The following is a 27,826-nucleotide window of genomic DNA, read 5'->3' on the forward strand; positions in this document are numbered from 1 at the left end:
AACCATGTCTAGTAGCTCTTGGTAACTGTGCAATCCTGAGATCCCCAGTAACTTCATCGGCATTTGACCTATTCTTGCTTGCATGTCTATACACACCCAAGAGCACCACTATGACAAGATGCACAGCCTCCATCGCCCCCTGCCTTCCTATTATTTTGTAGATTGTCTGTCTGATGTTGGATTGAGGTGGGATTTCCTTCCATCACCTTTGGTAGTGCCCATACCTTTGCCAACTGTGTGCTATCATGGTGCCCTTTCACAAACTACAAGAGAAGGGTTACTCCTCATGAAACATCTGATTGTAAATTCATTTACTGTAAGTAGTCTGGGATTTTAAAATCGATCTGTGATTACGGCATTAAGTGTTCAGCGCAGGTTTCTTTTCAAATGCCAGGCAGTATGGGCGGTTTTACCCAATATGCAGCCAGACCCCTCTCGTTTTACCTGCACCGGAGGACGTGCAACATTTTCTCTTTGGTAACGTTACGCCTGCTGGCTGGCACAGGAAATCTGAAGAGGAAGTATAAAACTTTCTCAATCAGCAAAGCAAAGGCTAACAGAAGATGCCTTCGTTTATTAGAAGGAGAGACCAGTAGTCTTTAAACCATGATAACTTATATCTGTTTCATAGCCGCCTTTGCTTTTCTCCGCTTAGGAACTTTTTGTCAGGAGACGCGCAGATTCCGGAGTGATGTCAATAACCTGGCGATCAGTGCCAAGGAGATCTTTGTGGCTACAGACAACTATCTTTTCAAGCTGAATCGCAGCCTGAATGTGGAGGTGGAAGAGGCGCTCGTCCTCAACAAGTCGCAGTCTAACCGGGTTAAGATTCTGCTGGTGTTGGAAGACAACAGCACTCTCGTGCTGTGCGGTACGGGCGATACAGGAGCCTGTGAAATGAGAGATTTGCACAACGTTTCACATATCACCGTAAAGACAAAATCCATTGTCTCCACGCAGCTCAATGGATCAGTCGTGGGCTTCATTTATGACAGTCATGGTAAAAAATATCTGGCAGTGGGGTCATTTGATGCATCTCTGCAGATTTCGGCTGAAATTATCACATTAAGAAGCTTAGAAGGCACAGTCGTTAAGTTTACGGCGCAAGAAGACTTAGGTGGGTTAACTCCGTCAATTAAACGTGAGAATATAGCTGGACTCCGCCTACTGGAGTTTGTTGATGGATTTCAAATAAAAAATATCTCTTATTTTGTAATCAATATGCACGTTGACTCAAGTTATTCAAACGTGACCTTATTCAGGATGGAGACTAATAAGGATGACAAGAATCAGATTCTGTGCTCATTAAAATACGCGCTAGTCTCGTGCTGTACCGACAAGCCGATTACGAAGCTGCTTGCCTCCACGCTGCTCCTGCACTCCGTGGACTCCGCTCTCTGGGTAGGGGTGTTCAGTGCGGAGCGCACTGGTGATTTCGACAGCACGGCGCTGGGGCTCTTCGACCTGGAGAACATGACGGAGAAGTGCTCGGAAACTGAAGTCTTGTCGACCAGGCCTTCAAAGGTGTGTGGCATATGCAGTAGGTAAATAATAGTGTGCTGTTAAAGTGGGACACAGGTGCTCACTGCAGCAAATTCATAATTTTATCGCAACCTAAAAAGCCTAGTGAACAGCAAATTACAAAAACGGCCCATAAATGTTTAACCCAGTAACCCTTTTCAACCAAGATAAACATTTTAGTGTTAACAGAGTATTAATATATAACCCCAGTATTACTAGTTATATTGCTGAACTGTTAAACGCATGAAAGAAGGCAGAAGTGGAATAACCTTAGCAATTCTTGAACCTTAAGTAAAGTTTGTTGTAAGCGGTTTCTGTTTCACAAACAGGATAAGTCATATCCAGTAACGGTTTAGTGTGTGAATGCAAACGCAAAAAGGAATATTTTAATTATTTGAGGGTACCTCACACTTTGTTTTTATTTCTGTATTCTGAACAACAGCTAGCACCGAACGTGAATACTGACCAGTTTACACTGAATTTATTAAGCCTGTGAATCTGTAAATTATTTTTTAGCAACATTCAGTTTTTAAGGAAGTAATACTTAGGAGTAGCATGACAGCCTCAGTAGACTGGATTTAAATCCTGCGTCTGTCACTGTCCATGTGGGGTTTGAACTCTGCACTCAATCTTAAATGGCCTTTCAATGGACATTTCAGTTTTCCACTCACAACCCAAAGACAGATTGCTTAGGCTGATTATTGACTTCAAACTGTGTCTGTGTACTTGTCCTGCAAATGAGTTGCAGATCCTGCCTTGCGCCTAATGTTGCTATAGGCCATAGGCCTCGTGACCATGAACTGGATAAAACAGGAACGAAAATGAGTGGATAGTTTGAAGGAAAGTTCTAAAGTTTTTCTTTTAGGGGTACGACACTATGGAACAATTAACATAATGCTTAATAATTAACGACACTTAAGGTCCATAATATTATAAATCATCCAGTTTATCTTTTCACATTGTGATGCACTATTTAAAAAGAAAATTCTATTAAAAAAAAGGTTGAGGACCTGCAGTAAGGTGGAATAGCATTTTAATTTTCTCAGCAGAAGAAATTCTCTCCTTTTACTTTGTTCTTACTTGCCCTGTGGCGTGGTGCATTCAGCTTTCCTTTTCAGTAAGAAGCTAATTGTAAATACAGATGATTTTTCTTAAATTCTATTGTTTTGTTTACAGGCTGCCTGATGAGATAGACAGCTGTTTTTGTTTAAGAGATGTTGGAAATGTATATTTATACACAAGACCAGAATATTTCTTTGAAACGCTCAGTTTAAATATCCTTTCACTTGTTTCTGTTTTTGAATATGAAAACATACAAGTTTACAGTGTACTGTACAAATTGTTCTTTTTTTCGACTACCTTGTTATTTTCATGTGATTAGGGCCAAATTGTCACCTAGTAATATTAAAACTGATCATGTTCAATAAAACCTCATTCTTTACATAAAATTTTCCACATTATTTCCTTGAATGTGAGCACATAAAGATTGTTGTATATTTTTTCAGTGTAAGCTGTAGGAGAAATACTCTAAGTAAAAAGTAGTTGTGAGTCACAATTAATAATTAATTCAAAATGGATGTTCTTTATTACATCAAGCTTTATGGAGCCTGCCACTTGCCCTCAATCAGTTCATTGTAACAAGACTGACTAAAATGACAAATCAAAAAAATTAGGTTTATTTATATAATACAGTCAAGAAGCATTCCAGTTTACACCATTCGAAATACAGATAAATGGTATATTCCTGTAACACACATACAGTATATTTTAATATTATCTAAAAATACCTAAATAGTTACACAGATTAAACGCATCTGACAAATATCAAGTTGATTGAACAGGGCTTCTTCTATATAAATTCTTATGCGAAAAAAGTAAAAAGTTAAAATGTTTTATGATCTCATCTCAATAGTGATGTGCTTTTGCAAATGATATGGAATATCTTATTTAAGCAGGCTGTCATAGTTTGATGCACTCTTTGAACTCATACAGAAATTTTTATCCTAACAAAGCTTTTAAAAGAAAAATTTAAAATACTGGAGAAAATTGAAAATAAGAATTTATTCTTGCATGGTCTTTGCCTTGGATATAATGTTTAGCAAATACAATTCCAGCAGCTAAGATTCAGTAATGCCATACCTTGTAACTCTGCTATACTGATTCTCTTTTCCCCCTGCAGGACTGTTTTTACCTGAAGCCCATCAAGATGCTCCTTGTCCATTTAAACCTGACTGCTGTTTTGGCCATTGAAATTAATCAGAGGATTGTGCTTTTCTTAGGGACTAGAGATGGGATGATGCTAAAGGTGGGTGCCACTCTAGAGTCCATCTGAATGAGAGTATAACTGGCTGAAACGTCTAAACCGCACAGGTCTATAGTTTTACTGTTAACACATTATTTCTTTAGATGTACATCTATTAGTTTTTGGAAATAAATCTTAAGAGAATGGGAAGAAAATGTCTTTCAAGGAAAATCAATGCATTCTTGTGAAAAACATTATGATCTTAAAATTGTACAGTTCTAAATATACCAATTGACCTTCATCTTTAATTTAGCAGACTGCAAAAGTAGATACAGGTAACCTCATTTGACGACAAAACACAAAATGCTTTTTCTTTAACTGTAAGAGATCAGATAGAACATGATAAAGAGTTGGGGCACCACTCAGTGACCCTGTATAATTGAAAGGAAAATAACATGCAATAATTGCAAGGAATGTCTTTTCAGATGGGAGTTCCACAGTGAACTGATTCATAAAATGGCCGATCTTCCGGTCATATGTGCTTCCAGCAGGAAGAGGCGGGTCCAGGCAGACACTGGAAGTGATGACAGAGGTGTTACAGCTGTCAATCATCCAGTCTGCAGAGAGAGGAAGAGAAACAGCATAAGAACACAGTGCCAGTCCCTGGAGTGGTTGTTAATTACAGTCACCAGAGCCCTTAAGCTGTCACCTATGCGCATGACACAGCATTTAGTACATTTAGTATTTAAGAAAATCTTTGGAATCAGATACAGCAAAGCTTGTGTGAATTGATCATATAGTCCACTTATTCCAATTAAAAGTCATGGATAGGAATTAAATGACTGGGCACAAGGCAGGGAACAGTACTTTTGTACCATATGGAAATGTTGTACCCAAGATCAGCAGTCCATCTTTAGAAAAAAACTTGAAAAAGAATATTGTATTAAGTTTAAATCATTGATGCCTCCCTACAGAGTAGTCAGTGGATCTGCACCTATATATATGGAGACACATGTGTGGTCTTATGCTCTTTCTCAACCAGTCTGATCTGCTGATGAACAGTGTCTGGTGATGCTACCTCTATGTGGTATCTCAAACGAGTCTCTTTTCATGTGTAGCTTGTAACTATTGGAATGAGCTGCTCACCTCCATTCAGAAATTCTGACGCCCTCAATGTCTTTAAAAAGCTTTTGAAGACTCTTTTGCTTGGTGAATTTCTGTCTAACTGAAGTTGTTATTGTAACCTAGGAATTGTTAAGTAGCTTGCATTTTGTTCTGGGCTCATCACTTGTCCCTTAACACTTGTTCCCAAACAGTCCGCACACTTATATTACTTGATTATGTTTACCTATTTTGTAAGTGGCTTTGGGTAAAAGCTATCCATCCATCCATTGTCTAACCCGCTGAATCCGAACACAGGGTCACGGGGGTCCGCTGGAGCCAATCCCAGCCAACACAGGGCACAAGGCAGGAACCAATCCAGGGCAGGGTGCCAACCCACCGCAGGACACACACAAACAGACCCACACACCAAGCACACACTAGGGCCAATTTAGAATTGCCAATCCACCTAACCTGCATGTCTTTGGATTGTGGGAGGAAACCCACGCAGACACGGGGAGAACATGCAAACTCCACGCAGGGAGGACCCAGGAAGCGAACCCGGGTCTCCTAACTGCGAGGCAGCAGCGCTACCACTGCGCCACCGTGCCGCCGGTAAAAGCTATACTTAGCCTATTTGCTAAGCAAATACATTTAAATTTAAGTTCCTTTCATTGAAGGATAGCTGAGCTCTGTATGAATAATATTGCTGAATAACTTAAATTTGCAACCAGCACCTGAAATAAGCAGCACACCAATGAAACAGTGTGTTTTAGACAGGCAAGTCAAAACTGAAGTTATCTGCTTTTAAAGTATAATACCATGTTTGGAAAAACCTGCACACTGCCTTTGACCAGAATGAACAATTGTTGTCTGTTTTTTTACAGAATGTTTGTGCAGTTGTGTGTTTCATTATTCCAGGCACTTCAGAGAACTTAGAAGCAACACTTTCTCATGGATTGCATAGGCAGAAGTGTCATGTGTAGAGTAAAACCTGTTTATTTTTTATCAAATATTTATCTGCTTCATGACTCCCTTCTACTTTTTTTAAATATTTAGGCTAGCTGCTGTTTTATTAATTGTTCCTTGCCTGTTTTAAATTCTTTGCCAGAAACACAAAAAGCATTTTCTTCAGATGTTTGGGACATGTGCTGCTTGTATTTTTTCACATTGTTTATTCAGTTTTTTGCCTTGGCAAAACAAACACTTAAAAATGTTAAAAGAAAATGACAATTGTCTTATTAATTCAGGTGGAAACTGAAAATTATTTGATGTTAACTTTAAAACTAAATCAGTGTAAAGAAATTTCTTATGAAATGTTATGACTTATCATTATATCAGGGTTAGTTTTGCTAATGCCACTTAACAAAGAGCTATTCAGTTAGAGAAAACATAAAGAAATTACCAATTCCAAATAAAACAAATATATTATACTAGCCAAGCCACATAATCACGCCACTTTTATTTAATGATTTTTAAGCACAGGGGAAAAAATTAACATTTGAAAAATACGTAATTTAATAAACCACCAAGAAAAGTGACATTGCAACAATGCACGCCACGAACCAACATACAATTGCCCGTGACTGAAAACCGGAGGAGCGCCGTCACGCCTTCGCGCCTTCTCCTCCCAGATCGAGGGACGGGGTTGGATGGCGCTCGTTCAGTACGCACTGCCTGCTCATGTGCCCACCCCCAACTCCTTACCTGAGCCGCTCTCATCGTGTACCGTCTACATGCACTTGTGAGACACGTTGACTGTTCATTTTCCAAACACCGCTTTAGTTGCTTTTGTCTGTGATACAGTCCACATGCACCTCTGAGCCACGTTGATGTTTCATTGTTCTTTGCAGTTCCGGCTGCTTTTCTAAATATAATCCACCAAGTCACCCGACCATGGTAGTAGCGAGAGGGTGTGTGTACAAAGGGCAGTGACGTAATGATTGTGAGCGTATGACCTGCACGTACTGGGAATTCCTCGTTCGTGGGGAACAATTGCAAGCTCCGGTCTCTATCACGAATGGGTTTCAACGGCTTATCCACGCCTCTTGGCGCCGGGAAGACACACGTTGATCCATTCAGTGTAGCGCACGTGCAGTACCAGACATACAAGGGCATCACAGACCTGTTAATGCTCAATCTCACGTGGCTGAAAGCCACTTGTCCCTCTAAGAATTTGGATGCCGACCGCTGTTGGGTCATGTAACTATTTAGCAGGCAGGAGTCTCGTTCGTTTTTGGAATTAACCAGCCAAATCGCTCCACCAACTAAGAACGGCCATGCACCACCACCCACAGAATCAAGAAAGAGCTATCAATCTGTCAATCCTCTCCGTGACTGGGCTGGGTGAGGTTTCCCGTGTTGAGTCAAATTAAGCGAAAGGCTCCACACCTGGTGATGCCCTTCCGTCAATTCCTTTAAGTTTCAGCTATGTAACCATACTCCCCCCTGAACTCAAAGACTTTGATTACCCGGTTGGCTGCCCGGCGGGTCATGGGAATGACGCTGCCAGATCGCCAGTCGGCATTGTTTATGGTTGGAACTACGACGGTATGTGACCGTCTTCGAACCTCCGACTTTCGTTCTTGATTAATGAAAACATTCTTGGCAAATGCTTTCGCTCTCGCGCGAATTGTTGGCGGGCGTGGCTCTGTCGTGCGTGTGCCATGCTCGGCTGCTTAGTGAATTGTTGGTGGGTGGGGCTCTCTCTTGCGTGCGTCTTGCTTGCCATGAACTTAGTGAATTCTTAGAGTTGCTGGGCGTGACTCTGTGAGTTGTCGTCATATCCCATGGTCTTAGAGTTGGTGGGCGTGGCTCTGGATTGTCAGAATGGCGTGGTTCTGTGAGTTGTCATCGTATCCCATGGTCTTAGCGTTGGTGGGCGGATCTGTGTGAGTTGGCGGGCGGGGCTCTGTCTTGCGTCTTGCCTGGCTATGGTCGGCTGCTTTAGTGAATTATATATAAAGATATGCACAACAACAAATAATATAAGTAAAATTAAAAATAACAAAAAACATGTCTATTGTTCTAAAATTAAATCATAAAGCATTATTCATGCATCATAATTATTACTGCCTGCTTAACATACTCGGAGTTCGCTGGCACTGATTCATTCTGCAGCATAATTCATTGCTTTCAATGGTTCTTAAAGGCTGTGTGTGACTTAGGCATGGTTAGACAATTTAATGCATTTAATGCTGTTTTGTATCACTTTTAATCTTGACAGTTTTATTTTGAATTTTTTGTTATTGGCTGGTAGACATGCATTATTTTCAGCATCCAAGATGGTCATGATCAACATCAAGCCAAACATGGTTGCATAGAATATTTGATGTGGTGACATAGTCTTGATGGCCATTTTCATATAGACTTGATAAAGGAAATCCAGAACAGTGATATGATTGCAAGCACTTCTAGACCATTTAGAAAAGTCAGATTGTCATTTTTGACCCAACTTCTCTTATGATTTTTTACTTGTTAATTACCTTGTATGTTGAGCACTTTTACTTTTTATGTTCTTGTCAGTCTGATTTATTCTTCATATCTGTTTTGCTGTTTTCTGTTAATTTTGATTTTTCCTCTCAAAAGGTTAGTTACAACAGTCAGGTTGTACTGACACTGCACATTTGATGATCATGACAGGGTGAAAGTGGTTTTCATTAAAGGGGCAACTGGCATTACAACAACAATTTATTTCTTGTGTAGCACAAAAACACAAACGGAGTGCCGAAATGGGTGTTAACAGGCCCTATTTTTTAACAGTCCCCAGCAACGGTTCCCTAAGAAAGCAAGACAAAACTCACAAAAAATACCCTTGTAGGAAGAAAAACAAATGGAAGAAATCTTGGGGAAGGCAATTCAAAGAAATACCCCTTTCCAATACACAAAACAAGCATAAGTAATCCTCTTCACAGAGCTAGATAGCCAATCTATCATTGCCTTCTCAGGGATACAATACAACAGTACAATAGTAATAGTACAAACTACAAACTACAATGCAAGAATAGATTATATCACTTACTAAATACAGATCTACAGTATCACATACAGTATGATGACACAGTTCAGAGTCCTGGAGACCTCGGCCAACAAGCCACCTTCCTACCATTGGCCATTTTACAGTTGAGTTGGTGCTGGGCTGGCTAATCTGATGAAATCTAACTGATGATTCCAGTGCTCCTTTTTCAGAGATTACTTTTCCGTAGGTAAGAAAGCAACAGTAGAGCAGTGGCACCAAGTGCCACAAGAGGATACTGAGAAGATAAACGGAATAGGGGAAGGTTAGTAACAGTTTATAAATATCATATTAGCCATATTTTAGTACTAATGACAAAAAAAGAGATGCAGTATGTGCAGCTAATCAGCAGTTCTACTCAGGGTATGCTAAACTGAAGTAGTGATTTTTCAGTCTGGACTCTTATAGTAGCAAGCAGACCATTCTGCAGCTTTGGGTCCCTGTAATTAAGTGCTCAACCTCCTTTTGTTAGTTTATTAATCCTTGAAATCATAAGCAGAATATCATCTTCAGATCTTAATTTGTGCTCTGGTTTGTAAGTAAGGACAAGTTCAGATAAGTAAGCAGGACCTTGGCCATGTAAGGCTTTACAGTATATATTAAAATTAGAATTTTGAAATTTGCCCTTAATAATTAACCAGAAGCCAAGGTAAGGACTTAAGAACTGGAGTTATGTGTTCGTACTTTCTACTTATTGTAATAATTCTTTTAGTAGCATTTTAATTTGAACAGCCAGTGAACACTGCATTACAGTAGTCAATCCTACTAGAAGTAAATGCTTGAAATAATGTATTAGTATCCTGCATATCTAGAAAATACCTTAACTTTCCATTTTTAAGATGCAAAAAAAACTTTTGTAATGTGCACTTTAAATGACATGTTAGTAGTGTAAAAGATTCAGTAAAAGTGGGCTGATTCAGTAAAACTAATGGTGATTCCAACTAAGTTAAATAATGACAAAATTTGTTAAGATCAGCACCATTACCCCCAATAATTAACATTTCTGTTGTATCTGTGTTCAAAAATAAGTAGTTCTCATCCATCCACTCCTTTAATTCACTAACACATCTAATTAAGGACCACATTGGCATCATTTGGTCTACAAGAAAGGTATAACTGGGTGTCAACCGCGTATGAGATAATATTAACATTATGTTTTCTAATGATAATTCCCAATGGAAGCATGTGAAGTGAAAGCAGTAAAGGTCCCAGTACTGAGCTCTGTGAGACACCATATCTCACTTCTTTGTATAATAATGGAGTACTTTCAGCACCTTTCTGCATGTACTGGAATTGATTTGGTAAATAAGAACTAAACCAGGCAATGACATCGCCTATAAGTCCAATGTAATTTTCCAGCCTGTGTAGTAAAATAAAATGGTCAATGGTATCAAACATTGCACTTAAATCTAAAAACAGTATTACAGTGGAATTTCTTTCATCGGAGGATAACAGAATATTGTTTACAACACATGTTAGTGCTGTTTCTGCACTATGGCCAGATCGGGAGCCAGACTGGAATGTTCTCAAATAAATTTTGATGTGTAAGGTGTGATTGAAAGTGATTGATGAATACTTTGTCAAGTATTTTAGAGAGAAAGGGAAAATTTGAAATGGGTTTGTAATTATTAAATATATGTGTGTCTAGGTCTGACTATTTAAGCAATGGTTTTATGACTGACACTTTTAGTGCATGAGGTACTGCGCCATTCAATAATGAGCTATTGATAATGCTAAGAATAGGTGATACAAGAACATCCATTGTTCTTTTTACTACTGTAGTTTTATTGGCACTGGATCTAGGGAAGAAGTAGTAGGTTTTATTTTAGACATTAAAGTTAAGACTTTCTGTTCTGATGCAGGACTAAAATTTCTAAAGTGTTTAATGCAAGGCGAGACAGGGTTTACCAAGCTAGTATACAGTTTGCACTGTGATGCTGAGATACAGGATCTTATAGTTTTGATTTCTTCATTAAAGATATTCATAAAGTCTGTACTGCTAATATCTGAGGGAATTTTACACTATAGTTCTGAATTTCCATTTGTTAAATTACATTAGATTAGATTAGATAAACTTTATTGATCCCAAGGGGAAATTCACATGCATAGAGCAGCAGAAACATAAAAAAGGATACAGACTCACAGGACAATTAATACAGCCAATAACTGAATCAATATTGTGAAAATGAACAGACTCGACACACTTAAAAAGGTTTGGGGCAGCCACCCGTATAATATTACCGGCTGCAAAAGGGTTTTGAATATCATAAAGATGTTCACAATACTGAGTCCAAAACAGAACTGCTGAGGGTTTGCAAAGATGGCGGCTTTAAGGGATCAGACCAGAAGTGATGTAAGGGAACCGGAAGTGATGTTCTTCTGACATCAGTCTGTGCTCCGGAAGTGACGTACTTCTGGGTGCCGGAATCGGAAGTGATATTCTTCTGGGCACCAGAACTGGAAGTGATGTCATCAGCTCTGAATCAGACAGGTTTTCCCGTGGCTGGTCTGTAGAGATAACAGGAGAAAGTTTAGTGCACCCCGCCACCCCCTGGCCTGGCATGGAATTACCTTTGCTTGGTCCATACAACATCCTCCTACTCGCACGTGTGTGGCAATATATAAATAAAAAAAATATATATATATATATATATGTATATATATATGTAGCTGCTTGAGACATTTAATTTCCGTCTATAGTTAGGCCTAAATTTGGTTTGGGAGTGGAAGGTGCCCATCCGTCTTTAAGTTTTGACCAGACCTGCCCCAGTGGCACTGGGAATGGTGGACTTTGAAGGACGGGTATGACTAGCTTTTTTACTTATACTTCATAATTGATGATAGAGGCAGTGGACCTGTAACCATGGGTTTTCCAGTGGATGTAGGGTAGAATAGTCATAGGTTTTAGCCACTGTCGTGGTAGCACACATCGGCAGGCAAACAATGGAAATGTTGCTGCCTGAATCGAATAAAGCCTTGGTTTTAAAACCATTTACAATTACCACTCCTGTATGTGGAAATGCCAGAGGATTTGTTAGAACCCCCTACCACTCCCTTCCCCTCCACCTGCATTCCTCTTCGTCTCCAAGGAGATTGCACGCCTGCAAATCCGGGGACGTTGGTACAGGTAAGGGGGGGTGGGGCTGAATTTTTGGGATGTAATCCATCCGGGTTTGACCCTCCCAGATTGCGAGGCCCTACATGCTTCAACAAGCTCTACAAGCTCTATCATGTGCTGGATAAAGCCATTAGGTAGTTTATTTAGGAGCAGGTAGCAGGCCACCTGCTAGACTATTTGTAGGTCATTATTTTCACTTAGCCTTAGCCATTGCCCTACTTTATTCCACAGGGGTAAGCCCTGTTTGTGGGTTGGCCTCTTTGGGTCAAATCTCTACTGTTTTACTTATTTCACTGCCGGTTTGGGGCACCCCCACATTTACCAAAGGGTTCTGCCTTAGTGGGGAGGTGGGCACTCTCCTCTGAGAGAGCATAATAAGCCCCCTTTGCCTCCCCCATCTGGACCAGCCCAATCCTGTGAGTCCCTCCTGCACACTCCCCGTTTCCCTCAGTTTACCTGGTTTAGTGTACTGAGAATGGAGCCTGCACCAGGTTTGTCTGAATCACGGGACAAACTCCCCACTCAGAAACTCGGCCTCGGTACTTTCCCAGCTGGATATGGTGGGAAATCCAGCATCCTGCAGACTACGTCAGTTGTTACAAATCAACAAAAAAGCCACAGAAAGGTTTAGGGAAGCCACCCATACATTGTTTCCTGGTTGCAAATGAAATAAATAATTGCAAAAGAAGCGTACAGCTCAAAGTCCAGAACAGAACTGACTTGCTGGTACCAAGGTGGCAGTTGTAAGGCAGAGTGGAGGAAGTGACATCATCTCTGGGGTCGGAAGTGGCATTATTGTGGCAGGAGTGCCGTCATCAGGGCCAGGTGAAATTTCCTGAAACTGGTCTACAGAGTGTGATGATTCGGGTTCTCTCCACACTCCCTACGTCCTTAAGGGAGTCCTTGAACCCAACACCGTCAGTAATGTCACCAAGATGAGCTGACAAGTGAGGACAATTCTCAAACATGAAGCCAGGGGATATATCCAAAAAGTGCTAAGTGCTTTTATTAAAACCAATGAAACAGTGTCCAAAGTGCAGTGCATCATTTTCAATAAATCTTCATAAAACAAGTGTCCAGTGCGGGATAAAAAGCATCAATAAATCAATCCTTTAAAATCCGAGGTTAAAATAAAGTGTGCAGAAGTTAATCCAGTCTCTCTCATTACTCTACGGCCCACCTCCGTCACCCGTTCTCCCCAGCTCACCCATTGCTCTCGCAACCGGCGGAGACCCAACAGTCACAAGCTCCTTAAGCCAACATCCGTCTTGGCCCCCTTACGGATGTCACTGCCAGACCGATGAGGTTGGATCTCCTCCCTTCATCCTTCGCGCACCCGTAGTCGCTACTCGGATCCCTTGGTAGGACACCTGCCTTGCTCACCTCACTCACTCAAACTTTCAGTGGGGCGAACTAGCCCCCAGAGTGCATCAACCTAACGCTCCTTCGTGGGGCTCCAGCTCGTGGTGTCTCCACTTTCCATATTGTAACTTCATGACTGCTGTTTTCTGTCCTTTAACCTCATACTTTATCTTTTCCTCGATCCTGCCTTTTCTTCCTTTCGATTCCTCCTTTTTTCTGGTGTTGACCCGTATATATATATATATATATACACACCCTCATGCGTCTCCGTGGGCTCAGCGCCTTAATTATACACCACAGGAAGCCAATGAGGCAATCAAGAACGACTGCACCAGCACGTGCAGGTGCGACTCGCTCCAGCCACCTCATTAACTCCCCGCAGTCATGCAATTGTGCTCATGGAGAACAGCACGGCTATACGGATTTAAAACCTGGCCCTTTTTGAGACGTGGACTCGCTGATACCACACAGAAGAGTGAGAGAAAGAGTAAGTGCACTCCGCCACCCCCTGGTCTGCAATGGAATTACTCTTGTTCAGACCCTTTAGCTGCCTCCCATGCACACGTGTGTGACAATATATATATATATATATATATATATATATATATATATATATATACATACAGTGCATCTGGAAAGTATTCACAGCGCATCACTTTTTCCACATTTTGTTATGTAACAGCCTTATTCCAAAATGGATTAAATTCATTTTTTCCTCAGAATTCTACACATAGCACCCCATAATGACAACGTCAAAAAAGTTTACTTGAGGTTTTTGCAAATTTATTAAAAATAAAAAAACTAAGAAAGCACATGTTCATAAGTATTCACAGTCTTTGCCATGAAGCTCAAAATTGAGCTCAGGTGAATCCTGTTTCCCCTGATCATCCTTGAGATGTTTCTGCAGCTTAATTGGAGTCCACCTGTGGTAAATTCAGTTGATTGGACATGATTTGGAAAGGCACACACCTGTCTATATAAGGTCCCACAGTTGACAGTTCATGTCAGAGCACAAACCAAGCATGAAGTCAAATGAATTGTCTGTAGACCTCCGAGACAGGATTGTCTCGAGGCACAAATCTGGGGAAGGTTACAGAAATATTTCTGCTGCTTTGAAGGTCCCAATGAGCACAGTGGCCTCCATCATCCGTAAGTGGAAGAAGTTTGAAACCACCAGGACTCTTCCAAGAGCTGGCTGGCCATCTAAACTGAGCGATTGGGGGAGAAGGGCCTTAGTCAGGGAGGTGACCAGGACCCCGAAGAGGAGAACCTTCCAGAAGGACAACCATCTCTGCAGCAATCCACCAATCAAGCCTTTATGGTAGAGTGGCCTGACGGAAGCCACTCCTTAGTAAAAGGTACATGGCAACCCGCCTGGAGTTTGCCAAAAGGCACCTGAAGGACACTCAGACCATGAGAAACAAAGTTCTCTGGTCTGATGAGACAAAGATTGAACTCATTGGTGTGAATGCCAGGCATCACGTTTGGAGGAAACCAGGCACCGCTCATCACCAGGCCAATACCATCCCTACAGTGAAGCATGGTGGTGGCAACATCATGCTGTGGGGATGTTTTTCAGCGGCAGGAACTGGGAGACTGGTCAGGATAAAGGTAAAGATGACTGCAGCAATGTACAGAGACACCTTGGATAAAAACCTGCTCCAGAGCGCTCTTGACCTCAGACTGGGGTGATGGTTCAACTTTCAGCAGGACAACGACCCTAAGCACACAGCCAAGATATCAAAGGAGTGGCTTCAGGTCAACTCTGTGAATGTCCTTGAGTGGCCCAGCCAGAGCCCAGACTTGAATCCGATTGAACATCTCTGGAGAGATCTTAAAATGGCTGTGCACCAACACTTCCCATCCAACCTGATGGAGCTTGAGAGGTGCTGCAAAGAGGAATGGGCGAAACTGGCCAAGGATAGGTGTGCCAAGCTTGTGGAATCATATTCAAAAAGACTTGAGGCTGTAATTGCTGCCAAAGGTGCATCGACAAAGTATTGAGCAAAGGCTGTGAATAGTTAAGTAAATGTGATTTCTCAGTTTTTTTATTTTGAATAAATTTGCAAAAATCTCAAGTAAACTTTTTTCATGTTGTTATTATGGGGTGTTGTGTGTAGAATTCTGAGGAAAAAAATGAATTTAATCCATTTTGGAATAAGGCTGTAACATAACAAAATGTGGAAAAAGTAATGCACTGTATATATATATATTGTGGTCCCCGGCCGGGACGCCCAGGAGGAGGAGAGGAGGTCTTGTGCCTCCTCCAGACCGCGAGGGGGTGTCCGTCCTGGTTATGTTGGGGGCCACGGGTACAGGGCTTGGAAGCCCAGCCCTGTAGGGACCCGTGGTCACCGCCAGGCGGCGCCCCGATGCCGGTTTACCCCGTGTGGTCTTTGGCCGGGGATGGAGCCCGGCCTGGACGCCTTGGAAGACCGGAGGAGGGCGTGTGCCTCCTCCAAACCGAGAGAGGGCGTCCGTCCTGGTTATGCAGGAGGCCTCGGGTAGGGGGCTTGGAAGCCCAGCCCTGTAGGGACCCGTGGCCACCGCCAGGCGGTGCCCCAGTGCCTGTTTATCCCGGGAGCCCGGCACTTCCGCCACACCAGGAAGTGCTGGGGGGAAGACGACCGGGGAGACACGGACGGCTTCCGGCGCAGCCGGCACTTCCGCCACACAGGGTGTGGCCACCGTTAAGTGCCGGGAAGCAGCTGGAGCCCATCCGGGTTCCCATAAAAGGGGCCGCCAGGAAGAATGGCACTAGAGACTGTGGGCCCTGGACTTTGGGGGATTCAGTGCCAAGGGCACTGGGGTTGTGAGTGCACGTGATTGGACTACTTTGTATTTATTTGTAAATAGTGTGAATAAACGGTGTGTGGGTGCAAAATATGTTGTCCGTCTGTCTGTGCCAGGGCCAGCGTTCACAATATATATATATATATATATGTATATATATATGTGTATATGTATATACTGTATATGTATATGTATATATATATATATATATATATATATATATATATGTGTATATGTATATGTATATATGTGTATATATATACGACCCGACTGGGACGCAGAGGAGGACCGGAGGAGGGCTTATGCCTTCCCCAGACCATGTGGGGGCGACCGCCCTGGTACCTTTGGGGGCCACGGGTACAGAGCTTTGAAGCTCAACCCTGTAGGAGCCCATGGTCACCGCCAGGGGGCACCCCTATGCCTTTGGAGCCCTGGACCTCAGCACTTCCGCCACACCCGGAATTGCTGGAGGGAAGTGGAGCAGGGACTCCTGGGGTGTGTCAGTGGAAGATTGCCGGGGAGCATAAAAGGGGCCGCCTCCCTTCACACAATGGCTAGAGTTGGGTGGAAGAGGATGAGGTCTCTGGAGGAGGCAAGGAGGCGGCCTGAAAAAACAAGAAGGCATTGTATAGGCCTGATGACTTGTGGGGACTTTGAGGTTTGTGCACTTGTGTCTGATGGAAAATAAACATGTGTTGGGTGACTTCAACTTGTCCGCCTGTCTGTGGTCGGGCTGGCTCCCACTATATATATATATATATATAGTTCAGATATTTCAAAATAACCTTAATGAGTGACCCAGGGGGAAGCATCGAAATTCCTGATAGCAGTGGGCAGAAAAGACCCCCAGAGGCGCTTCTTAGCACACCATGGTGGAATGAGCCTGTGGCTGAAAGTGCTCCAAGAGAGCATGTCCTTGTGAGTATATTTCAGATTTTATCCTTTATTACTCAATCGGTACAGGTCCTTTTCTCCCTCCTTAGTGTCCAACCTCTCATACAACTCGTCATATGCCTTTTCTTTAGCCTTTGCCACCTCTCTCTTCACCTTGCACCTTATCTCCTTGTACTCTTGTCTACTTTCTGCATCTCTCTGACTATCCCACTTCTTCTTTGCCACCCTCTTCCTCTGTATACTCTCCTGTACTTCCCCATTCCACCACCAGGTTTCCTTTTCCTCCTTCTGTCCAGATGTAAAGCCAAACACCCTTTTTGCTGTTACCCTTACTACATCTGCTGTAGTTGCCCAACTGTCTGGTAATTCTTCACTACCACCCAGTGCCCTGTCTCTCATTTCTCCCTAAACTCAACCTTTAGTCTTCCTTTTAAAACTTCCACCATTTGATCCCTGGCTCTGCCCTCACTCTCTTCCTCTTCTTGATTTCTAACATAGTATAGACCACCATCCTATACTGCTTAACTACACTTTCCCCGCCACCACTTTGCAGTCTTCAATCTCCTTCAGATTGACTCTTTTGCAAAGGATGTAATCTACCTGTGCACGTCTTCCTCCACTCTTGTACGTAACCCTATGTTCCTCCCTCTTCTTAAAATATGTATTCACCACAGCAATGTCCATCCTTTTGGCAAAATCCACTATCCTCTGACCTTCTTCATTCTATTCCTTGATACCATACCTACCCATTGCTACATTGTTGTCTGCATATTGATTTGGCAAAGTTTTACACTGGATGCCCTTCCTGACATAGTCCTCCCTATTTATCTGGGCTTGGGACCGGCATGAAGAAACACACTGGTCTGTGCATCCCCTGTGGCTGACTTAGACAAAAGGGTTACTGTTTCCTTATAATTTGTTTATTTACGAAGCCCTGTCGTATGAGTATTACATGACTCATGTTTTGAACATTCCTGGTGTATACATTTTCTGTCTCTGAATTTACAAGTCCTCAATTAGATTATCACCACACTGTCAAAATTGCAAATGTCAATATGCTGTATCCCAGCCACGTACTATATCAGTCTGTACCAATATCCCATAAAGTTGTGCACCTTGCTGAGTCTAACAGAATTTGAAAATTTTAGTGCTCATTGAGTTGATGATTTGTGAATATCAGAAATGTCTGTGACTCTGGTTGATCCTTTGAAATTTTGTAGATTCTTCAGCACCGTCAGTAGTGCCAGCAAACCAATCAGTATGGGAGTGGGCTTAACCGGGCCGTATACTGGCATCACACATGCTGTTTAGTCAAATAGTTCTGTGTGATATGTGTTATAGCTCTAAAAAAATGAAAATGTGGCTGTGAAGGCAAGTTAATTCATTCTTTTTCCAAAATTTCAACCAGATATCAGTTGTCAAGACCATCAGATAATATGTTTGCATAGTATTATGAGCTTAAAACTTCTAAAACAAGAGTGTAAACAAATGTATTAACAGTGTGTGCATAAGTGTGCATACTAATATGGGGCGGGGTGCCGGAAAACCAATGCAATGTGTTTCCTGAGCCGTTTGCACTTCTGTGTGTGTGTGTTTTTTGTTTTTCAAGATATTTATTAAGATACTATCTGTATGATGCAACAATTTCAACTTGAAGAGCATGGAGAGAGATTTTTATCAGCATGTCTCTTACAATATGATGAAAGTATGACTCTCTCAGCAGCTAGTTGGGATTACATGGGGACAGTGGTGCTTTTTGAACTGTTGAATGCCTAAAACTGATCATTCTAAAGGGGTCTCATACTCCAATCCTGGAGGACCGCAGATGTTACAGGTTTTCGTCCCAGCTGTCTTTATTAGTTAAAATTAGTCCTGCCAATGGAACATGCTTAGTTTGCTTTTAATTGACTTACTTTTAAAGACTCAGAAATATTGTTTCTTTTATGAAAGAAAAAGTGAAAGTCTGAGAAACATTTTAGTTGCGCTGTCAGAAAAGAAGAACAGTTTCAGAAATGTGTGGTGTGACTGTATAAGACCACTAGGAGGTCACAGAGTTAAATGACATGTTTTGTTAATGGCAAGAATTCCAATTAAGAAATTAGAGCTAAAACTGATGGCCCTGTAGGGACTGAGATTGAGACCCCAAAGTTAGGTGGTTATCTGTTGGCTTGCTTTACATCTCAGCATTGTTTGACAGCTGGTTAAGGAAAGATGCAACAATTATAGTCTTAAAAAGAATGCCAATTACAAAAGGACAAGACACATGTGGTGTTAGTGGCAGTAACTGGTTGCAATTCAACAAGGTGGCTGGAATACCTGCAGCCACTGTGGCCCTCTAATATCTGAGTTTGACTCTCCTGTTCTAAAGTGTTCTGTGAAATATAGAAATTCTAGCAAGAGGGGTGCAACCCGGATAAGCCAAAGATCTATCATGGGGTGCATTGGGTGAAACCATTACTTACATTCTGTCATGGTCAACATACAGTTACAGGATACCAATGCTGGGAAATGTGCACATTACATAATGAGACATAATAACATCTGTGATAATCCTATCTGGATCTGTACAGTGTTTTTACTATTTACAGAATCTTACAGCAATCACGGGAAGTGTTTAAATGTTTCTAAATGTCCGTCTGTTGTCTCGGATGAAAACCTTTAACCTATATGCATATAAAATATATAATGTTGGTGTTGTTTTAGAGCATGCAAGTGCAGTACTGCAATAACACCATAATATTTGAGTTTTGTGACATTTTGCTAATGCATAAATATTATATGTTCAGCTGAGAGAACAAGCGTCATTTTATGAAAAATAATCTCAACATTTGTTAATGTTAACGTAATCTTGTGAATTTCCCCTTGGGGATTAATAAAGTTTCTATCTATCTATTTTATCTATCTATCTATCTATCTATCTATTGTCAAGAATGCCAGGGGCAATGACCCGGCCAGGACGCCTTGAGGGACCGGAGGAGGGTCTACGCGCACCATGGATCACGTGGGGGCCACCGCCCTGGTTGCTTTGGGGGCCACGGGTTGAGGGCATGGAAGCCCAACCCTGTAGGGGCCCGTGGTCACCACCAGGGGGTGCCCCAGTGCCTTGGGAACCCTGGACCCCAGTACTTCCGCCACACCAGGAAGTGCTGGGGAAGAGAAGCAGGGACACCCAGAGAGCTTCCGGGAGAACAGCCGGCACTTCCGCCACACTGGGGTGTGTCAGCGGGAGATTGCCGGGGAGCACCTGGAGCTCATCCGGGTGTGGATAAAAGGGGCCGCCTCCCTTCATTCAGGGTGAGAGTCGGGAGTGGAGTGGACTGAGCTGAAAAGGAGAGAAGGAGGCGGTCTGAAGAAGGCATTGTGTGGCCAGGACTTTTGGGGGTTTTGTGGTGGACTTGTGTGATTTTGTTGTAAATAAAGTGTTTGTGGGTGACATGAATGTGTCCGCCTGTCTGTGTCTGGGCCAGTCTCCACACTATCTATCTATCTATCTATCTATCTATCTATCTATGCTAATTGTGACAGTTATTCAATGTTAAGTTTTGTTTTTCAGGTTGTAATGGACCAAAAGCTAAATTTTATATGGAAAACTGTTCTGCATGAATTTACTGAAGAAAAAGCAGTGTTTAACAAAATGATTTTGGAGCCACACAGTGAGCAGTATATTTATGCTGCTGCAGCAAATCAGGTACCCCATCACTGATTACCCAAACTTGAAGGAAAACTGATACAGTACAGTATATCTGGTAGAAAAAACTTTTCTGATAAACAGGTCTTTGAGTACAATATGTAATACCTTAAAAAATGTTTTAAATTTTTGTTTGTTAGGTGGAGCATTTATGTTATGTTGTATTAGTATTTCTTGGAGAATAATGTTTATTATTGAGTGCTACACATTTCCCCCTCTACTTTTCTTGCTACTGTCTTTATAAACACTAATTACTTATAATGACTAGCATTAAGAAGCCCCATGTTCTTGGGGACTACCTGAATGGACTCAGTGAAATAGCTGTTGACTCAAATCAGCAAGTTCTTAGATTATTTTCAATATACCCCGCACACCTTATTTTAAACCCCTAGCAAAAATTAGAATACATATCTATAGTGCCTCTTCCAGTCCAGTTCAAAGTCAGTTTTTCTGGATGATTTGGCCATTCTATTGCAAGCTCGCCTATTGTTTAAAATTTCAAATAAACAAATGTATAATTATAGAGCTTGTATGAGGGTTTTTTAAATTGAATTCAGAATATTTAGCAGTTTTTACTTGTTCCATTTTACCAATTGTGTTTAGTTTGACACCCCTAGACAAGCATGAAAGCATACAGCCTTGCAGAATTTTTCCAAAATGTCTTTCATGTTTCTGGCTTATATCAAAGGTATCATTGTTCTTTCATAGTACCAGAGAGCCTCTATGTCCATTCATTGTCCAGGGAGTGGATGTAGATGTGGTGCACTATTACAAGTATTTGGGGGTCCGCATCAATGACAGGTTGGACTGGTCTCATAACACAAAGGAACCATATAAGAAAGGGCAGAGCAGGCTGTTTTTTCCACAGAATACTGCACAGCTTTAATGTGGATCACAACATCCTTCACATCTTCTATAACTCTATGATGGCCAGCGCAATTTTCTATGGTGTGGTGTACTGGGCTGGTAACATTACTTCAAGAGAGACCCAGAAAATTAAAAGCTTAAAGAGACAGACTCATACATTCTGGACCCCCCTGAGGGGTTTGTAGCAAAAGAGAAAATTAATACAACACTTAGTGCCATTATGGACAATGCTGCACAACTTCTCTCTGACACAATAACACTGAGGACTTTCAGCCAATGAATTTGTCAGCAGTAGCGTGTCAAGAGATGTACTGGGGCTCATTTATACCAACAGCAATACATCTGTATGATACCTCACTGGAACTGTGACTGCCAAGTCAGAAGTTTTTCTTTCTCTTTGATTTTCTTCCTTTTTAGTCATTCTGGTGTGTGTTTAGACTATATTGTGTATCTATCTATCTATCTATCTATCTATCTATCTATCACGGAGGCCATTTTTGTTAATGAAAGGTGTACCTATAATACAGTGATGTCTGAATGCATGCTAGGCTACCTGAAAAGGCATACTGCAAGTAAGTTTAGTAAATGGGAAAGTATAAAGGAATTTCAGTACAATCATCAGGGATGGATAAAGAAGCAATAATCATTATTATTTTGTATTTCGTAGATTGCTAAAATTAAAGTAGCAAATTGTGAAGGTGGAACGTTGAAAGAATGCTGGGAGCACCAAGATCCCTTCTGTGGATGGTGCACACCTCAGAACAGGTCTGTACAATGAATTTTAGTTTTTACATTTACTATTATAAAAGATTATGTTGATTTGTTAATTATTTTTCCATTTCACAGCCTTACACCTTTGTACATTTTAAAGTTTACTACTGTATAATTTGTACTTTGTCTTACTATATCATAAAACGCAGAGCGAGCAGAGATGGGTGTATTTGAAATTTTAATTCTTCTAAAGAGCATTATAGTATTTGAATGCAATTTGGTAAATTTATCAAATACCCATTAAAATTATTTATACAGAAGGTGCATTGGACTACTATTCACCAAGAGATTCGTTGCTAACTGCAGCTCTAACAGAAACTGTGAACCAAAACTAATTATACAGCAGAATTGCTTATTAATTTACCATGCACTGTTTTTAAAAGTTTTGATGTTCTCTATTTTGCTATATTTGTGGAAGAAAATAAAATCATATGCATGGCTGTTTCTATAAATGGAACTTGTAACCTTTATGCCTTTTGAATATGTGACAAGTATTGACTCCTTGTTTATGCATTTATTGTGAATACATATGATTGCAGTTAAACAGCTGAGTTCACAGATCTTAATTCTAAGGGAGGTGGACAGGATTGATGAGCTTTGTTAAGCTGAATGGCCTGCTCTTGTCAAAACTGTACTAAATTCCTAAATAATAGATGTTTGTGTTGGATGTTTACATCTTTTTTTTTTTACTTTCTCTTCATATACCATAAGTATAAGTGCTGTGACAAAATCAAAAATTGTATCTTGAATTTTTAAGATGTGTACATGTCTTATGCATGTAGCACAGCTGGAAAAACAGAATGTAATAGATTTCAAAATAATAAAATAGCAGATTATAGTTTTCTGCTATTAAAACCATACCATTATGTAGAAAGCCAGTGCCGTAACACTTTTTATTTAATGCATTTTATATTATTCTATGTGAATTTATGTCATAATTATTTTATTTTTTTGTTGTATAATAATATTTTAGATTTTGAGATATGTGCCCATTTCCTCTATGATTTAACTTTTTAATGCATCTGATCTTTTAAATCAACCTAAGTTTCTTTTTTAACATGTGTCCTTTAGTAAATCCCAAGGAAGTTGGTGCCACTGCCACTAACATGGGAAAGGTGCTATATAAATAAAATGTATTATTATTATTTTTATCTTAATCAAGGCATAAACCAGCAAGCACATTGACTTGTTTGTTGTCTTAGTAACAAAGCTATACAAATTCAAAGAAAGAAAAAGAGATATGCACAAGTACATTAGTCAGATTATCAGAATTCTCCATCTTCACATATCTTTTAAGTATTTAGAAATGCTGTATGTGGCCATCCCTTATTATCTGTCAGGCCAGTGTGAACCTCGCCCCGGACACAGACAGGCAGACACGTCAATGTCACCCACAAACACTGGTTTATTTTTCATTATTCCTTTATATAACTCTGCTCACCAACCCCAATACTCCTTAGTCCAGGCCCCTCCAATGCCTTCTCTTTTCTCCTTCTCTTTTCTTTCACTTTCTCTTTTCTTCCCACCGCCTCCTTCCTCCTCCAGACGTTGCCACTCTTCCACCCGACTCTTGTCAACGACTGGAGGGAGGCGGCCCCTTTTATAGGAACCCGGATGGGCTCCAGCTGCTCCCCGCAATCTCCGCGACACACCCCGTGGCGGAAATGCCGGCTGCGCACCCGAAGCCGTCCGGCGCCCCTGTCGTCTTCCCCGCACTTCCTGGTGTGGCGGAAGTGCCGGGCTCCCGGAATAAACAGGCACTGGGCGCCGCCTGGCGGTGGCCACGGGTCCCTACAGGGCTGGGCTTCCAAGCCCTGTACCCGAGGCCCCCTGCATAACCAGGACGGACGCCCCACTCGGTCTGGAGGAGGCACTCGCCTCCTCCGTCCTCCAGCGCCCGCCAGGCTCCAGCCCCAGCCGAGGACCGTACGGGATAAACCGGCATTGGGGCTCCGCCTGGCGGTGACCACGGGCCCCTACAGGGTAGGGCTTCCATGCCCTCGACCCGTGGCCCCCAACAGAACCAGGACGGACGCCTCACGGTCTGGAGGAGGCACAAGCCCTCCTCACATCCTCCTGGCGCCCCGGACGGGCTCCAGCCCGCCGGGGACCACAGTGCCCCACCGCTAGCGAGGACACGGGTCCAACGGCACAACCCGAAGGGCAGCACGCCCCGGTGAGGGTCCTACTATGTCCCCAGGGCCCAACACGGCACCCTGGGACATCCGCTTCGCACCCTCCGCGCAAACGTGCCCCCATGGTCTGCGCCGCCGCCCGCTGTTCCCGCAGCCGGACACTATTGGCCTCCCGGCGTGGAGCTCTCGCGAGCGCCCGCTTCAGGAGGGCAGGTCCCTGACGACGCCGCCCCAGCGCCGCCGGGCTTCGTGCCTGTGGAAAAGGAAAAGAGGGCCAGAAGCACTGCCAGGACACTCACCCGAGTGCCCTGCCGGTCTCCGCACCGCAGTGCTCCCGCCTTCCGACAGCCCCTGACTTGCCTGCTGAAGTCCTCCGCCGCAGGTTCCATGCCCGCCCGCTCGCAGCGCGGCACCGCCTCGCAGGCAGCCCGCCCAGCCGCCCAGGGATCTCCTCTGCCCGCACAGAGGACGACCTTGCCTATCGGGAAATCGGCACTCACCCTCGATTCCCTTTTTATTTTGGGACGCTATAACGGCTTGAGTCTGCCTATGGGAAAGGTACAGACCCTGTCCGGTTTGCGTCCTATAGAGCGACGGAGACTGTTGCAGGCTTGGGAATCGGGCGCTAGGACCCAGGGCACTCATCAGCCCGTGTCCTGCTAACCCTTTCGCTTTCACCCTCCCCTTGCATACAGAATTCACCGACGCCTGCAGTGTCGGACAGCCCCTACTTGATACCGCTCATTCGGATCACGGCCGAGTTCGGTGGGCTTTCCTTTATGCTGTACGGAGTCGATTCCACTTACCGCCTCCGCGTACCAGTCCGTCCAAAGATTTCAGCGTCGCGCCTTTCTGACGCCACTGACGCCCGCCGCCTCCTTCAGACTTAGCAGTTCAGCCTGGATGGCACCTAGCACCTGCAACATTGACAAGCACAGAAAGTCAGTTGACGATTGACCTACCTGCTTGTCAGTCTTCGCCGCCTGCTTCCTGTGAGGCTTCTCCAGCCCAATCGGGTCTCTCCTTGGCACGAGATGGACGCTCCTGGTCCCGCCTCTATACAATCATTGGCGGGCACACAAGACACCCCGCCCAATCCGCGCCCGCCTCAGGAAGAATTTCCGTCCGCGCCATCTTGGCTCCTCTCCTCCTGGTGCGACGCCATTCCGGCTCTTCGGGTTGCAGTGCCTTCTCCATGGCAGATTCTTTCGCCGTCGTGGTGACCACAAAGCGCCGCGGATCGGCGTGCTATTGCCCTCCGCTTGGACCCGGAAGCTCCTGCCTGCTAAACGCGAAGTTCTGATGTGCCTCCCGGCCGACCGCCGGCAAGCAGGGACCTTACGCCCCGGATTCCTTCTGACCGAGGCACCCGCCCGCATGGACTTCACATACGCCCGCCGCCCCGGACGCCTTCATGGGCAGCAGCCACACAGGAGACCGCTGTACCCCTGCAACGCCCACTGAAGTTTTGCCGCACCAGGTAGGCATCCGACCGCATTCCGTGGCGATCTGGGGAATTTCGCCTTCGGGAGCCGTGAGCACTTCGCACCCTCAAACCGTGCGGGGTTGCCTGCTGCTCCGGCCGCTCACAAAATTTTTATTTTGGGGTCCCGCCTTGGCACAGACAGAGGGCCCCACGTTGCGCCATTGTGAACCTCGCCCGGACACAGACAGGCAGACACGCCAATGTCACCCACAAACACTGGTTTATTTTTCATTATTCCTTTATATAACTCTGCTCACCAACCCCAATACTCCTTAGTCCAGGCCCCTCCAATGCCTTCTCTTTTCTTTCACTTTCTCTTTTCTTCCCACCGCCTCCTTCCTCCTCCAGACGTTGCCACTCTTCCACCCGACTCTTGTCAACGACTGGAGGGAGGCGCCCCTTTTATAGGAACCCGGATGGGCTCCAGCTGCTCCCCGGCAATCTCCCGCGGACACACCCCCGTGTGGTGGAAATGCCGGCTGCGCACCCGGAAGCCGCCCGGCGCCCCTGTCGCCTTCCCCGGCATTTCCTGGTGTGGCAGAAGTGCCGGGCTCCCGGAATAAACAGGCACTGGGGCGCCGCCTGGCGGTGGCCACGGGTCCCTACAGGGCTGGGCTTCCAAGCCCTGTACCCGAGGCCCCCTGCATAACCAGGACGGCCGCCCCCACTCGGTCTGGAGGAGGCACTCGCCTCCTCCGTCCTCCAGCGCCCGCCAGGCTCCAGCCTCAGCCGAGGACCGTACGGGATAAACCGGCATTGGGGCTCCGCCTGGCGGTGACCACGGGCCCCTACAGGGTAGGGCTTCCATGCCCTCGACCCGTGGCCCCCAACAGAACCAGGACGGACGCCCCCTCACGGTCTGGAGGAGGCACAAGCCCTCCTCACATCCTCCTGGGCGTCCCGGACGGGCTCCAGCCCCGGCCGGGGACCACACCAGAAAACATTCCAACATACAATCAACACAGGCAGTATGTTCAAAAGTTAATCTGACATCCATTCAGAATATTTAGTGTATCATTCACTTATAAAAACAAGCAAGAATTAAATGACTGTTAAACATTCCATCCAGTAATTTTGTTTCAAAGCTAATTATGAAGTACATTTGCATTGTAGTCTCCATTGTACAGTTCTTATTGTTATACCAGACTGTGAGGGAACACACATCTTCTCAGCTCCTATGGACTTTACTTTATTTGAGGTCCACCTTTGACCACCCTAAATGGACATTCTTAACCAGAAGAACACTGTCCTATGCCAGCCAGTTTTTCCATCTCACCCTAATTGCTTCTGCTGCATTTATGGTGTGTCTGTATGATCTTAAATAATTTGGCAAAATATTTTTTGTTCAAAATTCCAACTTGTTTTTAATATTAAAAATCTTAGGTGCTCATTTAAAAGTGAATGCCAGAATTTAATGTGGGTGCCCATGGTTGAAGGACCTATGCAAGACACAAGACAACTAATATCTGTTAAGATGCTTCAAAATAAAACGGTAATCCATTGTAGAATATAATAAATGTTTTTTTTATTATTTTCACTTGTTCTTTTATTAAAATGACTGATGTTTTCTGCCTTCTTTAGGGTGTTGTTGCTAAAATAACCATGCATGTGAACAGAAATTTAACCAAAAACTATTACTGTCAGTTAAGTGGAAAAGAGAACTCACTTTGTGAAAGCTCATTTCCTCAATGCACCTGTAAGATTGAGAACAACACACTTCTCAGTCAAGGTGAGTTGTACTCAGATTACAGAAGGAAAGTATCCATCCATCCATCCATCCATCCATCCATCCATCCATCATCAAACCTGTCTTAATACATTTCAGGAACACTG

At 43.4% G+C, this 27,826-nt stretch overlaps 1 protein-coding gene across 1 annotated transcript in view; it reads left to right on the forward strand.

Annotated features, from left to right (window-relative positions):
* plxnc1 (plexin C1) overlaps positions 1 to 27,826 on the forward strand; it is a 146,925-nt gene that overhangs the window by 40,538 nt on the left and 78,561 nt on the right. Inside the window, exons 9-14 of the mRNA XM_039762158.1 lie at positions 603 to 1,524; positions 3,701 to 3,826; positions 20,600 to 20,734; positions 22,269 to 22,366; positions 27,377 to 27,485; positions 27,575 to 27,722. Of these exons, the coding sequence (XP_039618092.1) occupies positions 603 to 1,524; positions 3,701 to 3,826; positions 20,600 to 20,734; positions 22,269 to 22,366; positions 27,377 to 27,485; positions 27,575 to 27,722 (1,538 nt within the window). The remainder of the gene's footprint in view (positions 1 to 602; positions 1,525 to 3,700; positions 3,827 to 20,599; positions 20,735 to 22,268; positions 22,367 to 27,376; positions 27,486 to 27,574; positions 27,723 to 27,826) is intronic.

This window comes from Polypterus senegalus, chromosome 8, assembly GCF_016835505.1.
Source record: "Polypterus senegalus isolate Bchr_013 chromosome 8, ASM1683550v1, whole genome shotgun sequence".
In the NCBI taxonomy this organism is placed as follows: domain Eukaryota; kingdom Metazoa; phylum Chordata; class Cladistia; order Polypteriformes; family Polypteridae; genus Polypterus; species Polypterus senegalus.